This window comes from Muscardinus avellanarius, assembly GCF_963383645.1.
Source record: "Muscardinus avellanarius genome assembly, chromosome: 3".
Classification (NCBI taxonomy): Eukaryota; Metazoa; Chordata; class Mammalia; order Rodentia; family Gliridae; genus Muscardinus; species Muscardinus avellanarius.
This window is the reverse complement of record NC_137788.1, coordinates 27,633,147-27,649,486: the sequence shown is the minus strand read 5'-3', so window position 1 is coordinate 27,649,486 and position 16,340 is coordinate 27,633,147. Positions and strand designations below refer to the sequence as shown.

At 47.6% G+C, this 16,340-nt stretch overlaps 1 protein-coding gene across 1 annotated transcript in view; it reads left to right on the top strand.

Moving 5' to 3' along the window:
* Window positions 1–16,340, top strand: part of CSMD2 (CUB and Sushi multiple domains 2) — a gene marked incomplete at both ends in the record, with an annotated part of 613,548 nt that overhangs the window by 196,268 nt on the left and 400,940 nt on the right. Inside the window, 1 exon segment of the mRNA XM_080690534.1 lies at window positions 13,962–14,156. Within this exon segment, the coding sequence (XP_080546660.1) occupies window positions 13,962–14,156 (195 nt within the window).

The following is a 16,340-nucleotide window of genomic DNA, read 5'->3' as shown; positions in this document are numbered from 1 at the left end:
CTCTCGCCCCGCCCCACTCAGCAGCACCTCGCGGGGGAAATAAGATAAAACAAAATCAAGCTGAGCTCCTAATTCACATTCCATCTCCGGCAGCTCCTTGATGACAAATAATTCTGGAATTGGAAATGAGGCAAGAAGGGGGTGGGTGGGAAGCCGGGCAGGCTGGCCCAGCATTTCACTGGGGGTCCTCCACATCTTTCTTGGGGCCAGAGCCACAGCCAGTGGATGGGTGCCGTTGCCTCCTTGACCCTCCCCCTTTAAAAATTTGTTTTTCTGGTACTGGGGATGAAATTGAGGGACATTCTACCTCTGAACTACACCCCCAGCCCTAATTTTTTCTTATGTTTTATTTTGAAACAAGGTCTCACTAAGTTCCAAAGGGCCTCACTAAATAGCTGAAGCTGGCCACAAACCTGTGAACTTCCTGTCTCAGCCTCCCAAGTACTGGGATTACAAGAGTATGCCATCATGCCCGGCTTAAAATTATTATTATATTTATTAATGGCAAAATATACATAACAGAACTTGCTATGTCACTCCCTCTCCCCACCTTCTTTCTATTGGTGATACTGGGTACTCAACTACTGAGCTGCACCCCGAGCTCTTTATATTTATTTGTTGTTTTGTTTTGTTTTGAAACAGGGTCTTATTAAGTTACCGAATGCTAGACTTGAACCTGCAGTCCTCTTGTCTCAGCCTCCCAGATACTGGGATTACAGGCCTGCGGCCTGGGCCAGGCTGTTATCTGAGCCATTTGTAAGTGGTCCGTTGAGGGGCACTGAGAACATGCCTGTTGTGCAGCTAATGCCACGCCCATCTCCAGACCTTTGTCATCACCCCCACCCGAAACTGCACCCACTGAGCCCTCACCCCTTGGCCTGACCCCCTTGGCGTCTTACAACCACTGCTGTACTTTCTGTGTCTATGAGTTGGACTGTTCCACAGCCCTTCTGTGAGTGGGCTCGTACAGTGTGTGTCTTTTTGTGACTGGTTTATTTCACTTAACATAATGATTATCCTCAAGGCTCATCCCCGTTGGGGCATGTGACATAATGCCCTGCCTCTTTAAGGTGAACAGCATTCTTTTGTACAAACATGCACTCATTTTTCCATCCATCTCTTATGCACACTTGGCTTACTTCCACCTTTTGGCTTCTGTGACTAATACACACATCATCTCCTTTATCCCAGCATTGACCATGATTGTTTATAATTATATTTGGATGGCAAAGGTTAATCATTTTCCCCCCATCCCGGTCCCCACTGCAGGACTGCTACCTGCACGATGCTCAGTATGCCCCTCTTCTGGCACTATCAGATCTACCATGGGTCCTGCAGGTTTCCATGGCAACCCTGCATCCATCGGCTATGAAGGGTGGTGGCATGTGATGGTTTGAACCCTGGCTGTGATGCTTACCAGGCTATGACCTTGGCCTTTAGTTCATGACTGTGTTCACAGTTTCCTTATCTGTGGCCCTGGAATTCTAACTGTGTGCTCTAGAGCCAGGAAGGGGACTCAGAAAACCGTCCAGTTATTGACCTGTGCTGAGAGTCCATGACCGACCCCAGGAGTCTGTGCATCTTATCTTCCTGGGAAGAATGCCCATGAATTTTATCATTTCTCAAAAGATCTCTGACTCTGAAATGGTAACAACCTTCCTGGATTCTAGCCAATAGATCCCCTGGACCAAGCTAGCCAATGTCAGACAGGGACAACTGCAGACCCCAGAAGGAGTGGGGAATCCAGGCAGGGGCAGAATGTGGTTCGGGCTATGTAAGGAAGGAAGTTTTGGAAGACTCCCATGTGGAGAAGCCGGAGAGAGCAAGACATGGGACGGGAGCCAGGAGGAAGGTCTGGCCTGGGATATGGATGGCAGTTAGGAATTTAGAAGCCCATCACTCTGGGGACCGGGGACAGGTGCTGGGATACAGAAAGATGCAACAGGGGCTTCTGCACTCCTGGGCTTGTGCCAGCCCCTCTACCTGGAATGCCCTCCCTTCTCTGCCAAGGCCATATCAAATGCCTCTTCCAGGAAATGTCTCTGAATTATTGCCTTTCATCATCCCCGAGGTCCTGAGCCCTTGGCAGCAAGAAGAGCTGAGGAGAGGGGTAGGGTCTGGACCTAGTGAAACACAGGCCAACCCGGGCCTCTGTGCTGCTCCCCCCCCTTTCCCTAGTCAGTTTAGGGCCAAGCAGGACCATTCATGAGTTATTCTTATTAGGATCTAGGGTAAACCTCTCAGACTCAGACCAGGAGGCCCCTGCCGGGCTCAATAAAAGTAATGAGGTCCATGCGATGCCCGGCCCTGGGGCCATCTACTCTCCTCAGCTATGGCCCAGCTTCTCCGCACTCCAGCTCCAGTCTCGCCTGCATGGTATTGTCATAGTCTACTAGGGAACTCCCGGGACTTAAATGTAATCACACCTGTAATTTTTTTGAGCCCTTACTACGTGCCAGGCACAGAGATAAGAACTTGGCCCAGTCTGTCTTCCGTAATCCTCTCAACAACTCCCTGAGCTGGGCAAGATAATTATCTGCATTTTATGGGTGAGAAGCTGAGTCTCAGGGAGGTGCAGTAACTGGCTATTATGTGATGGAGTTGGGATCTGAATGCAGACCACGTGTCTCCAGGGCCTACTCCTCACCTGTGCTCTCTGCTACCTGTTCTGTAGTAACTGCCAACCTGAGCCGGGCAGGGAGGGGCACAGATGAATTCAAACTCAGGTCTGTGGGAAGCCAGAGCCATTCTCATGCCTTCCTGGTCCCATCGCCCTCCCTGCCTCCCTCACAGGTCATGCACTGAGCCCATGGCTACCTGAGGCAGCTCTGCGGTCTGATGTGCATCTCCTCCCACCCCTGCATCCACTGTCCTCTACAGAGGTGTAGTTCATATAAGGAGACATCCGTGGAAAGCATTATCAATCCATACAGGCCATATGGAAATGGATCAGTATCTTGAAACATAGGTCATTTATTCAAATGCGTAGGGGAGTATATTGTGTCTGTGGTTAGGAACGTAAATACACGAGCTATGTGTGGAGCTGGGTGTAGATCAGTGGTAGAGTGCTTGCCCAGTGTGTGTGAGGCCCTGGGTCGACTCCCCTGCCCTGCACTAACAAAAAGAGCTGCGTGAACAGATGTGTTCTCTGCACTCGTTTGCTTTTTCCTTTTAATGTTCATTTGCTTGATTTAATCATTTCACATTGTATACATGTAGCAAAATATCACATTTTACCCCATAAATGTGTGTGGCTATAATTTTAATCAAACATAAGTAAATAAATAAAAATGCTCTATTTAGGATCCAGTGACTGGATTGTCTACTTTCATATGCGTACATTTCTGTGGATAATGATGTGTGTGCATGAAAAGGGGGATACTCTGTGGATGGATTTCCAAGCATGAGAAGACATGAATGTGCCTGTGTCTATGTGTAGGACATTGTTGAGTCTCTTGGTTAAGGAGCTTTTCCAGGGAAGAGCCCCTTCTAGCTCCTGCCTCTGCAAGCCAGGAGGTCTCCGCCTGTACTCAGCCTTTGAAGAAGTCTCTGGACTCCAGAGATGAGTGAAAATGAGCAAACATCAAGAGGCAGGGACCCATTGTTCTGATTCTCAGACTGCAAGGGCTCACTAGATACCTTCTTTGGTCCAGTCAAAGGAACCTATAGGAAGTAGAGCCTGGAATACAAGTTCTCAACCTGCCCCATGGCCACATGCCACATTGGCTCCCTCCAGGAAACAGGCCCGGGTCAGCCTGGCCAGCCTTGCCCCTCAGCTCTACCAGTTCTGAGTCCTATGAGTGTGAGCAGGCCACTCGCCCTCTATGACCCTTGGTTTCCTCACCCGTGAAATGGGCACAGTCTCCACCTCAGTGTTATTATGAGGTTTAAATGAGACAGGGCTAAGTGCCATATTCTTCTCTAGAAGTGGTCAGTAAGCAATGGTGTCAATGGTGAAGAAGAAAGGGTAGAGAATGAGGCTTCACAGGACACTTGGTGGGGACCCACACACACCCAGGTTTTAACCCTTGTCTTTTGTAATTGCTGTAGCCTTTGCTTTCTCACTCCTGTAATGCAAAATGACCACAAGTTAGAGGATGGAAGATTTTATTTGCTCACAGTCCTGGAGATTTCAGTTCATGTTATACCAGCTTCCAAGCAGGAGCTGGGGCTGCAGGTCCTCAGGGTAAGATGGTATGGAGCAGAGTCAGAGAGTGAGAGCTGTGTCAGCTCCTCGCAGCAGAGGAGGGAGGAGAAGGAAGCCACAGTGGTCTGACTGGGGAAACACTGTCCAGGCCACGTCTCCTGTATCATTTCCTGGCAACCAAGTCCCACCTCCAACATGGCTGCTTGTCTAACACATGGGGCCTTGGGGACATTTTAAATTCAAACCATGACATATGCCAAAATCAGTTCAGAACTGAGACTGTAAGTGGATGACATTCCATCTACAGCAGGTCAGGGGTGAGAGCCAATCATGGCTGGCCCTGGCAACAAGTCTCTAGAAGCCTCAAGGTCATTCTACTACATCCAAATAGAAAATATATCCTGCTCTAAAAGTCATCGGATAAAAATCTGATCTCAACTTCTGTAATATAAGCTGCCCTCAACCAAAATGATTTCTTTACCTCTTTGGTAAGAATGATCCTGCCAGTAGAAGTTATTGACCAATGGTCCCCTCCCTGTCCCCTAAAAAGCAAGTTTACATGTGCCCAAGAGGACCATATTTGTTTTAAAAAATACAACTTTCAAACTAGATGTGGTGGTACACACCTATAGTCCCAGCATTTGGAGGGCTGAAACAGGAAGATAGCAGATTTGAGGCCAGCCACAGCAATTTAACAATATCCCTAGCAGTGTATGTGTGTATGGGTACAGCTTATAGGTAGAATGCCCCTTGCTTCAGTCTCCAGTACCAAAACAAAACAAAAAATCTGTTAACTTATGGTTCTGTGTAAATATCTATTGTTGCTATTTTTGCTTTATTGTGATAATGATTGATAAAGAAAGGAAAGCAGCTCGCTCTATCTTACTCTAGAACCCAGTACCTCTTAAATATTCTCCACAGGACAGTTCAGAGGGTCATAGGCATTAGTGAGGAGGGAAAACCACTAGAAGAGAGATGCTATAGTCAAATATTTAAAAATTCTGGATTAAGCAAGGCTTTTCTCCTGCAACAACTCTCAGATAACCTCACGAGCAGTGGTTTCTTCAAGAGGAGGGGATTTCTTTTTTATTTTTATACTTTTATTGATGTATTTTAATTACACATCATAGTGAGGTTCAGAGTGATAGAAACATATGGCAAACAGCACTTGATGTCCTTCCCTCCAAATTCCACCCTTCCTTTCTTCCTTCCCCCATGTCAGTGAGATTGGGAGTGATACTTTCGTAAATGGACATAGCATTATTTGAACTCTTTCCTTCATCAAGCCTCCTTTCTCCCTCCCTCCCCGAATCCCCTCCCGGTTTTAGTGCCCCCTCTCCTCGTTTATCTGAAGGTTTTTTGTTTGTTTGTTTACTATTTCCTCTTTAGCTTCCATATCTGACAGAAGACACAGGACCCTTGACATTCTGAGACTGGCTGATTTCACCTCTGCAGTATTTTCCAAAATTACCTGGTCAACTGAATGCTTTTGTCATGGGCTTTATTTCTTAGCCGCTAATTGTATGAAACATGCTTTAGAAAACATTTCTAAGCTCCATCCTGCAATTAATGAAATGTAGCTCCAAATTGCATATTCAACTCCTCTAAGTTGAACTGTGACACCGTTCTGTGCTATGTCTCCACGGGTGCCCCTGGTTCTCCATGCACTCTCCTGTCTAGAGGGACCTGATCGTGCCAGGGCTGGAGTGTGCTGGGGGAAGGGGGTGGAGCTGGGAGAAATGGGGCAGGGAGCTGGAGTTAACAGAAGCAGCCCCATACAGCACCTGGTGCCAGCCTGAACCTCTTTATCCAAGGGGTTGAGGTATGCCACCGTCCCCTGAAACAGGAGTGGTTCAGAAAGAGTGAGCTTCACTTAGAGAGCAGCTGGAGGAAGAAGCTCTTCCCTGTTCCTCCTCCTCCTCATCTCACCAGAGAAATGGCCCCAAGTTTTAAGAGGGTGAGCTCTTTGATACACAGAAGACAGTTCCTCTCTGGGCCAGGGTTGCCAAATGGGCAAATTAAAGCACAAGGCATCACATTATGATGTGAGGCTCTAAAGCACCAAAAAAAAAAAGCACATATGAAAAAATAAAAGCCAAGGTGTCTGCTTAAATTTGAATTTCAAATAATAAGTATGTCCCAAATATTCTGAGGGCTATACTTACACTAGAAAGCACTTGAATATAATTCAAATTTAACTGAGCTTCCTGTATTTTATTTGGCATCTCTATTTTGGGGACTGTGATGTTTCCTTTTGGGTATTTCTAAGGAATCACAAGGTAAAAGAGAGGAAGCCAGAGGACCCTGTGGTTAGGAACCACCATGGAGAGTTCCCTCGGACAGTCTCTCTGTGATGGTCCTGGTGGGATGGGGTATTTTACAGCCCCAGCTAGTCCAGGCTCGGGGCAAGGGGCCAGCGAGAGGGCTGTTGGGTGGGGTCCAGGCATGTTCCTGGCCTGGCAGGGAGTGGAAGTCTGAAGGTGCCCAGAGACTTGGGAGATCAAGGTCACCTTCTGGCAAAGGGCACAGGCAGTAGGTGAACTGGCTCAGATTTCAACCCTGGATCAATCCTAACCTGCTGCATAGCTCTGGAATCAGCGCTCTGCTCCTCGGTCCCCCGTCCCCATAAGAAGGGGTCAGTTGTACCTCTGCCTGTGTGAATTGAAACAGAAGAGTTGAGAAAAAGCCCTTATTCCTCCTCATAGCTGTGTGGTCCTTCCGCTCTCTAAATTCAACTCCATATTTAGTAAAATGGGGCTCATAATCCCAACCTAAAGAATAGCAAGGCGGATATAAATCCTGTACCTAAGATAAATGCATAATGGAATAACACTGGTGCAGGGTCAGCAAACTATAGCCTGAGGACTGACTGACTGTTTTAATAAATAAAGTTTGACGGAAACATATATTGCCAATGGTTGTTCTCATACTATATGGAAACACTGAATCAGCATGACCAGAGACCAAATTTACAAACTGGCCCTATTGCCAATCCAACACTCATTTATTACTTCTTACACACATATAGTATAATTTTATGATTGATATTACATATACATATGTATATTTCACTCAATACATTCCAATTTTTAACTGACAACCTCTTCTTGCCAGGCATTAAATCAAATGCTAGCATTATAAAGAATATCAACACTGTTCCTGTTCCTCCAGGAGTCCAGAAATGAAAATAAACACCTAAATAAACAATTAAAAGCAGGGCTCAGCTGCTGTTTGGAATCCAGGGTATTATGAATGAAGCAGTGAATGAATTAGTTAAGTAATGGCAAGACTATTTGACAAGGGCAAAGATTGATGTGAGTAAAACCCCAATGCAACTCTATAAGGAGTCCAAAAAAAATCCAATCACTTAAAATGTGGGATTGTGAGATTAGAAAATGAATGGTAGAACTGGTGAGCCCTCCTGGTTAGGAGACCAGGACTTCCAGGATCCCAGGAGCCAATTGCCAATTGCCTTGTGGCACCTCTATTCTATGGAGAGGTGCTCTCCTGGGGTTTCCTGGTTTCTTTGACACCCAGAGTGTTAATGAGAGCTTCCCAGAGCAGTTGTCATTTAACCACGGCCCTAACGGGCAGGAGTTTGCCAGAATTTGAGATGACAGCGAGGTGTGCTTGGGAAACCGTTGACTTAGAGTAGTACTGATGACGGGGACAAGATGCAGGAGCAGGAAGGAAGGTAGACAATGTCATGAGGTGTCAGATCAGGGAATGTTTGGGGCTTTGTGAGCCTAAGTTATGGTTTATACTGACAGTGATGGAGAGTTTGTCAAAGCATTCATTTTATTTTTTAGTAACCTTCCAAATGTTATTTATTCTTGCATTAGTCACCCCAGAGGCCCAAGGTCCTGTGTTTCCTATGCATTTTGGTGGTAGGGAGCCTGCTTGGGCACATGGGCACCTGGCAGGGTTCATGGGGCAGGGCCACGGTGTCTTTGCCATTCTACAATGCCCACTCTGACATCCCTGGGGCCACTGGAGGCAGCAAGGTGGGCAGAGGGGAGAGCTGGGCACAGATGTCCAGGCCAGAGATGAAGAGTCTTCAAACGAGAAGGGATGAAGGGCTGGTGTGATTGATGGAGGACAGGAAATCTCAGGGGAGAGGCCAGCTCCTGCTTTCAGACGTGAAGGCGACAGGACAGGCCCCGGAGACGGAGCAGCTCAAAGCTCAGCAAGACAAGCCCAGCTGGGCTCATGACATGGCGCGTAGGAGGAGGTGGCTGCAAGCTGTTTACAATCTCGTCTTTGCCTGACAGCCTCCAGGAGAAGCCCAGGCCCTACTGCATTGGGTTTTATTTGTTATTTTGAGACAGGGTCTTGCTATGTTGCCCAGGCTGGCCTTGAACTCACGATCCTCCTGCTTTGGCCTCTCAGTAGCTGAGATTATAGGCATGTGCCACCATACCTGGCTTCAGACCTTGTTTCTCAAATTCTGAAATTCTGATTTAATAGGTTTGGGGATAGAGTCTAGATTTTCGTGTCCTTGTCAAATTCCCCAGGTGTCCCTGATGTTACAGGCTGCATTGAGATCAGGCTCATATTGCAAGGCTTGAGGCTGATTTGGATGGGAGAGCCTGGTGGGCCGGGGTCTGCTGACTTGCCATGGGTGACGGGAAATGTACAGGACCAGGCTCAAGGCCAACAGCCTGCTTATCACCCAGGTCCTCCCCCAGGAGAATGAGTGAGTCCTTTGTCAGGAGGTACTCAGGTCACCACAGACCCTCACGTGGTAAGATCAGTGCGATTCAGATAACCATGAGTGGGCAAGGGCATCCCGTGGGCTCAGGAGCCAGCACCGATGGGAAACCACTCTGCATCTGCCCCCTACCACCTGCACTGAGCTGTTGGCCTTAGGTAAGAGTCTCAGCCTCCTGGGCAACCATGGTCACTCAACAAGGAGTAATAGCACCTCCTCCAATAGGTTGTTGGGAGGATTAAATAAGATCACTAAGTCATGGAACAAACTTTTTACAAGGTATTTTTATATACCAGGCACCGTTCTGAAAACTAAGACCCCACAATGAATAAAACAAACCCCCAAATGCCTGTCCTTGTGGAGTGTACTTCATAGTAGGGTGAGACAAACAATAAATAATATATCAAACATTCACTATACCATACATGTTAATTTTATATAAAATAGATTATAGTAAATGGTATAGTAAAAGACATGTATTTACATATAAATCTATTATGCAAACTTATAGTTAACTACATAATATTTGAAATATTATACTAAATTTATACTAAAAGATATCCTATATTTCTATATAAGTATGTGTTATATAGAGTTCTATGTGAGTATAATATGTACTGACTATCGGAGGAGCTGAGCAGAGTTGGAGATGGTGAGCACAGACAGTTCTGTCTCCCTCTTGACCTGTGCGCTAACCCCAACCACAGGCACACACGCATGCACGCACGCATGCCTCCAACTCTTTGCATGCTGAGGGTTGTGGGCAGAAAAGCTCTTTCTCCTGAATCCTCCTTCTAGCTCTCCTGCCACTTTGCCCCAGTCATCTGGCCATGGAGATGAGGCGTGTTACTTGATGGAAGATAAGAAATCAAAACATATGGAGGGTGCTTGTCCAGAGAGCATAAATGACTCTTCATTGTAATATGGGAGCCAGAGCCTCAAATTAAAAATAAAACGAGGCATGATGCAGCCTTTGCTGTACTCCAACCACAGAGGAGAGTCGTTGTCACACAATCACGGAGAATATTATGTTGATTGGCAAGAGCTGGGCTTTGTAGAAGGGACAAAATTCCCCACAGCTAATCTACAATGGAATTGTTCAATGTCAGGCAGTTTTAATAATATCGTTCCGGGCTGCGTTGGATGTAAATATCCCACTCTTCATTTTGTTAGCAATCAAAGGGAAGCTTTACAGACAGGAGAGCACGAACAGTTATAATATCTGTGCCAAAAACACATGGACAAAACAAAAAAAAATCAAAGAACACTGTGCCTCAGAAAGGCTTTTCTTTGTGGCTTATCTCCAATCTCCTATGTCTGTCCAGCAAGTTGCTCATTAGACACACAACAATAGACCACACTTTAAATGTCGCCCTTGACATTATTAAAAAAGTACAGAATAGGATTGGCAAACAGACTGGAAGAAATCAGCCTGTTAAGTCCAGACAACTGGTAACTGCCCATCAGATGATGCAAGGAGAAAGGGCACTCTCGTTTATTAGGCATCCAGTATGTGCTAGGGTGCTTTGCCCCCATCAGAAGGAATATTGCATGCCACTGAAGAACACTGAACAATGAAGCCAGACATGGATCCACAACCCGGCTCTGCTGTTGTCTAGCTGTGGGACCCTGGCAAGCAAGTTACTGAAGCTCCATCTGCCCATTGGTTCACGTATGAGATGAGGATAGTAGATAGCCTATAAGTTCATTTTCAGGATGAATTCAAATAAACTTTTGGCCCAAGATTGAAAACATATCAGACACTCGGTAGTGGGGATTATACATCTAATTTTAATTTCCACAATAGGTTAGATTGTGTCCCCTCAAGAGATGTGTGGAAGACTAGTCCCCAACGCCTGTGAATGTGATCTGATTTGGAAATGGGGTATTTGCAGACAGTCAAGTTAGGATGAGATCAATAGGATGTGGCTGGTGCCATAACAGAAAGGGAACATCTGGACAGACACCTCAGGAGGATATGGTGTAAGGATGGAGTGCTGGAGTGTGCCCCCGCGGGCCAAGGAACACCCAAGAGTGCCTGCAGCCACCAGAAGTAAAAAAAGAAAAAAAAGGTTCCACTACTCATTTGCTCAGTTTTGAACTCTTTACCCCAGGACTGTGAGACAGTACACTTCTGCTGCTCTCAGCCACCCAGGCACAGTACTGTGGCACTCTATTAAAGAAGCCCTAGCACATGGATACAGCCCCCATCCAGGCAAAAAATAAATAAATAAAAGTGTTCCCACTGTCAGATAAAGAAGTAGGGTCCAGAGAGGTGAAGTTCACTGCCCAAGTTCATCCAGCCGGAGAAGCCCAGGCTAGGATTTGAACCCAGAACTCCCCGAGCCTCAAGTCTCCCTACTCTCCACTCACCAGTGTGACTTCTAGGGATAAGAGCTTGGAATAAAAAAGGTGAGGCTGGAAATAGGCCCCATTCATTACACCCAAGTCCCAACCAAAGCCCCAAGTTGGAGTGGTCTGATTATGAACAGCTCATTAAGTAAAAAGCAGTAAGCGTTTAAGAGTGACTTTTTAAAAAGAATCAACTTTTATTTATAGTGACGTTCCAGTCATTAATTTTGAAGGAAGAAAGCCCAAAGCAGAGGCAGGTTCATTAAAAATTTGACATTAGTAATTTAATTAAATTGGGTCTTTGCATCTTGTTGCGGAAAATGAAACGTTAGTTCTACACCAGTTCTCAGTCTGTTCCCCCCCCGTTGGCTCCCTCCCCTCACCTTAGCTTGCTTTCTTCTCCAAATGTTTACCTGGCTCACCCCACCCAGCCTCAACACTCACAAACCCACATATCAGTTACTGCAGCTGCTATAAGCCAGCAGCAGGGGGTCATGGGAAATGCTCAGTAAGACAGAAGCAGGGGATCATGGGAATCTCCAAGGCGCCAGCAGCAAAGGAACATGGGAAATGCCAAATAAGTAAGCAGCAGAGAATCATGAGAAATGCCCAGTAATCCAGCACCAGGTGATCATGGGAAATTCTGAGGGGCTAGCAGCAAGGGATCATGGGAAATGCCAAGTAAGCAAGCAGCAGGGCACCATGGGAAACTAAATAAACAAGCAGTGGGGAATCATGATAAACAACAAATGGGCCAGTGGCAAGGTATCACAGTGTGCAAGCAGCAGGGGGTTATGGGAAACACCAGTGGTCCTGTAGCACAGGATCATAGAAAATACTAAGCTGGGCCAACAGACAGGACAATAGAGGTAAATTCTTTTATATGGTCATCTCTCTCATCAGAGATGAAAAATGGGAAGGAAGAACTCTTTGGTCCATAAGATCATCCCACAAAAACAGAAGCCTCTGAAATTAGAGATCTTCCTCACCTAGGTAGCCATGATATTCTCAGCATCAAGCATGGTTGGCCCACAGTGCATTTTTCTTGCATAAAAATGAGTGAATTAACTCTTCAAACAACTAGTTAATGAACCCCAAATCTGCTCTACAAGGTCCAGGCACCGTGTTAGCTCCAGGATACATCTGGGAGCAGCCCAGATTCTTGCCCTTAGGGTATTTGGCCCAGTGGAATGAGAACTCCTGGCATCTTTGGAGCACCCTCGATGTGCCAGGCACTGTGGCAGACCCCTCAGCCATTGAAGAGGTCTGTGTGCTCACTCCTTTCTCAGTTGGGGAAACTAAGGCTCAAAGAAGTCATGGCCATGCAGAATGAGACGATGCCAGCCTCTGGTTTCAGACCCAGGTCAGGGTGGTTTGAAGTAAGCCTTCTGTTTTGCTCAACACCAAGGTGGTTCTTCCTCCTAGGAGGAGAGGAAGAGGGGGAAGAGAAGGAAGAGGAGGGAGAGGGAGAGGGGGAAGAGGAGGGAGAAAGGCTGCCTTTGGAGGGTGCTGAGATCATCAGGGCTAGTGGAGAGGGGTCCAGGAAGATAGGTACCCAAAGCAAGGAGGGCAGAAAAAGGGGTACTGCCAGGGCTTGGGGAGCCTTTGGAGTCTAGCCTGCCAGTCAGTTCCTTACTGACACCCCACCCTCTCACTCCAGGCTTCCTGAGTCCCTAGTTCTGTAGCCGCAGGGCCTTTGCACCAGCCCTGTTACCTTCTTTCCTTTAGCTGAAACTTTCTTGCTGGCCTTGCTAACTCACACTAATCTCTCGGAGTCTGCAGAGATGTCACTTCCTCCACAAAGTCATCTCTGACCCCTGCCTCGGTTGCTTCTCTGCCACACCCTTATGCTGCCTTTAAGTGGGCACACCTTCCACTGGACTGGGGCTTAGATTTGCTTATGCTGCATTCACTATATTCCTTGACTCGCTTAATCATCATGAAAACCCTTTGAGGAGGGTGCTATTGTCACCCCCATCTCTCAGATGATGAGAAAATAAGACACAGAGAGTTGCTCAGTGTCCCAGGTAACTGCCAGGTGGATCCAGGTGAGCAGCGGCCCGGGCTGGGCGGAGATCCCTGGCCCTCGCCCTTGCAGGTGGGGCTGTCCTGGAATGAAGAGGTGTGACTTCCAGGGCACGGGCAGTTCCTACTCTGGGAGGAAGCCAGAGACCAGAGGGGGCTAGGCCAGGTGAGACAGGTGTGGCACGGGCAGAGAAGAGGTGCATCCTCCCTCCTCCTCATGGAAGGTCGCAATGCTCTTGCATCCTGACCAAGACCATTTCCTCTGGACCACAAGAACACTGGCCCTGATTGCCTCTGCTCTCTCTGGGAACATCATGTTCCCAGCTCCCAATTTTCCCTTTAAAGAAGTCAGGCTGATGACAACTCAGGTTCTTGTCTTCCCACTCCAATGGTATTCCAGCAGTAACCAAACCCTCCAATCCCTCCAAGCCCAGGGGGCCTCAGGACCCCTCTGGCTGCAGGGAAAAACACACAGGAAAGAAAGGCTTACTGAACGACTACCTTGTGCTATGCTCCCTGGCCCTTCGGCGGAGTCTGGAATCAGGGCCACCATGCCTGAGAGGTTACAATGCTCTCCCTGACGTTGCGCCTCTAGTGATCAGGATGGACATGATTAGTATCCAGGTCGATGCATTAGAAAAAGCAGAAGACCCGGATGTCTCATTGGAGATGTAGTGTGTGGCTCCTCCTTACAGCTCACTGGCTCTTCTCTCCCTCTCCTCACAGTTCTCCCCAGCCACACCTGTGGGAACCCCGGGAGGCTGCCCAACGGCATCCAGCAGGGCTCCACCTTCAACTTGGGCGACAAGGTCCGCTACAGCTGCAACCCTGGCTTCTTCCTGGAGGGCCATGCCGTGCTCACCTGCCACGCCAGCTCCAAGAACAGTGCCACCTGGGACTTCCCCTTGCCATCCTGCAGAGGTAGGTGGCCAGAGAGGGTGGGAGGGGATGCGGGGGCTTCCAGTGGGGGTCCCGTCTCTGGGGAGGGGGAGCTCTACCCCCACCCCAGCAGCGCATGGTGTGGAGTGCCTGCTTCAGTGAGCCTGAGGGGCCTCAGGGCCTCCAGGCATTCAGGAGCTCCTCAGCCCGCCCACCCACTTAGCCCTCAGGTGTGCACTCCCAGGATTCCCTTCCCCTGCATCAGCAAACTTATTTTTAGCCAGTCTGCCTGCCTGCTGGCCCTCCTATCTCAGAGGAGGCCTTGGTTCTCCTCCATCCCCAGCAGCTTTCAAACTGACCTCACACTGGCAATTATTCCTTTTTCTTATAAATTCAACTTCTCTCCACATTAATGGCTCCTTCCTTCCAGCCTCCAAATATCCTTAAATCCTATTTACCTCAACACCCACCTCCAAAAGCCTCCCAGCCAGGGTAGCTGGCTAGTCCCTGTTTTTCCAAGGGCTTCCCTGTCTTAGCTCTTAATGTCCCATGTCCTGGAAACCTCCTCAGTTCCAGAAAGCCAGGCCGTCCAGAAAGTTCACCCTGCTCCCAGACTCCTCACTGCCCCACCACGCTCATAATAGCCAAGCTTCTTTCTAAATTCATTTCCAGTGATTATTATCTGATGATTAAAAAGAATGATATACAATCAGTCTGGAATGCTTAGAAAATGTAGAATAGAGAAGAGATAAAAATGTATCTACTTTAGTCATGATTTGGGCTGTTTCCTTTCCATCTCTTCCCAATACATGTCACGCATCTGCATACACTACAGTATGTACCTAGACAGGCATTATGCTGCACGCTAAAAATTTTAATCACTTCCAAAAGAACTACCACACCCACGGTGGGAGCCCTCCCTGCCGCCCACAGAGCCCGCGCCTGGGGAGCACCACTGGGCTCATCTCCCCTCCCGCCGCCCCTCCCCGCACACTGGCCCTTGTCCTGTATTCAGCTTAAGTCTCCAGGTCAGAGGGGAATTGTTTGGACCCTCGTATTCTTTGACTCTCAACAGCTTCTTACACTGCTGACTGCTCTTTTCTTCCAAAACTCTCATCTTTAAATTCCATGGATACAGAACACCCAGTTATCAACCCAGGAGGAGCATTTCAAGGAGTTGAGAAATGTTCAGAACAAGGAACTCCCTCTTTGATTTGAGTTTTACTTCTCTTGGAGGAAGGAAGCGCTTCTGCAATGACTCTCAAAAGACTAGCTCCGGGGCTGAGCAGCTCCCTCCTCCTGCCATATGCACATATTTTTTACTATTGACAGGAGGATGAAAATTACCACGTATGCCCATTCCCCTTCTTCTCACTCCCAGGGCAGACATAATTAATCAATCATAGCACCCTACCTGCTGGAGTTCGGAGACAGCTGTGAATTCCCTCCCAACAGACAAGCCAGAACTAATCAATCTAAGTTGCCACAGCTATGTTGATTCTTCTTGGTGGAGCCCAAGAAGAGCAGAATCCTCTTCCCTGCCTTCCTAAGTCCCATCCTCAGGTCCATTTTCTAAGTCAGGACCTTTTTGACTCAGAAGATGGATGCTGGGAATGACTGGACGAACCAGATGAGACCCTGGCCCCTACGCACAGGTGTGTGGCCCAGTGTAGCCTAACCACCGCCTGGAACAGGTGCATGTGTACCTCCGCTAGCCTCCTCTCCCATGCCCTGTCCTGAGGATATTACTCTTAGCATTTGGATCTTCCAAGGATGGTGTCAGAACCTTGACATGATCCTAGGAATAGGAAATATGGTAGTAGATGAACTTGAGAATTTAAGTTGTAAAATATAAACCAGGTCTCTTGCCAGCACTATAGATATCATACCCTCCTTTTCAAGACAAAAACTAAAAACAAATGCCATCCAAGTTTTAAATGCAGAGGGCGGTGTCACCCTGTCCCCTGCAGTAGAATCCCCATCAGTAGCCCATGCCAGTGTGGAGAATCTGCCCTTCCTCCCAGTACCTTTAAGAATCCTCATTAGCTCCAGCCTTCTCTAGATTTGAACTCCCGGCCCGCCAAGCCTCACTTCCTGGGTTCTGCCCTGCCCACTTAGTCTGGGAACTTGTTCCACTTTTCTTGACCCACCCCCCAGAAAATAAAACCCAAAGCCCAAAATACAAAGGTAAATTTTCATGCAGCGCATTGGCTATTGACGGATCGT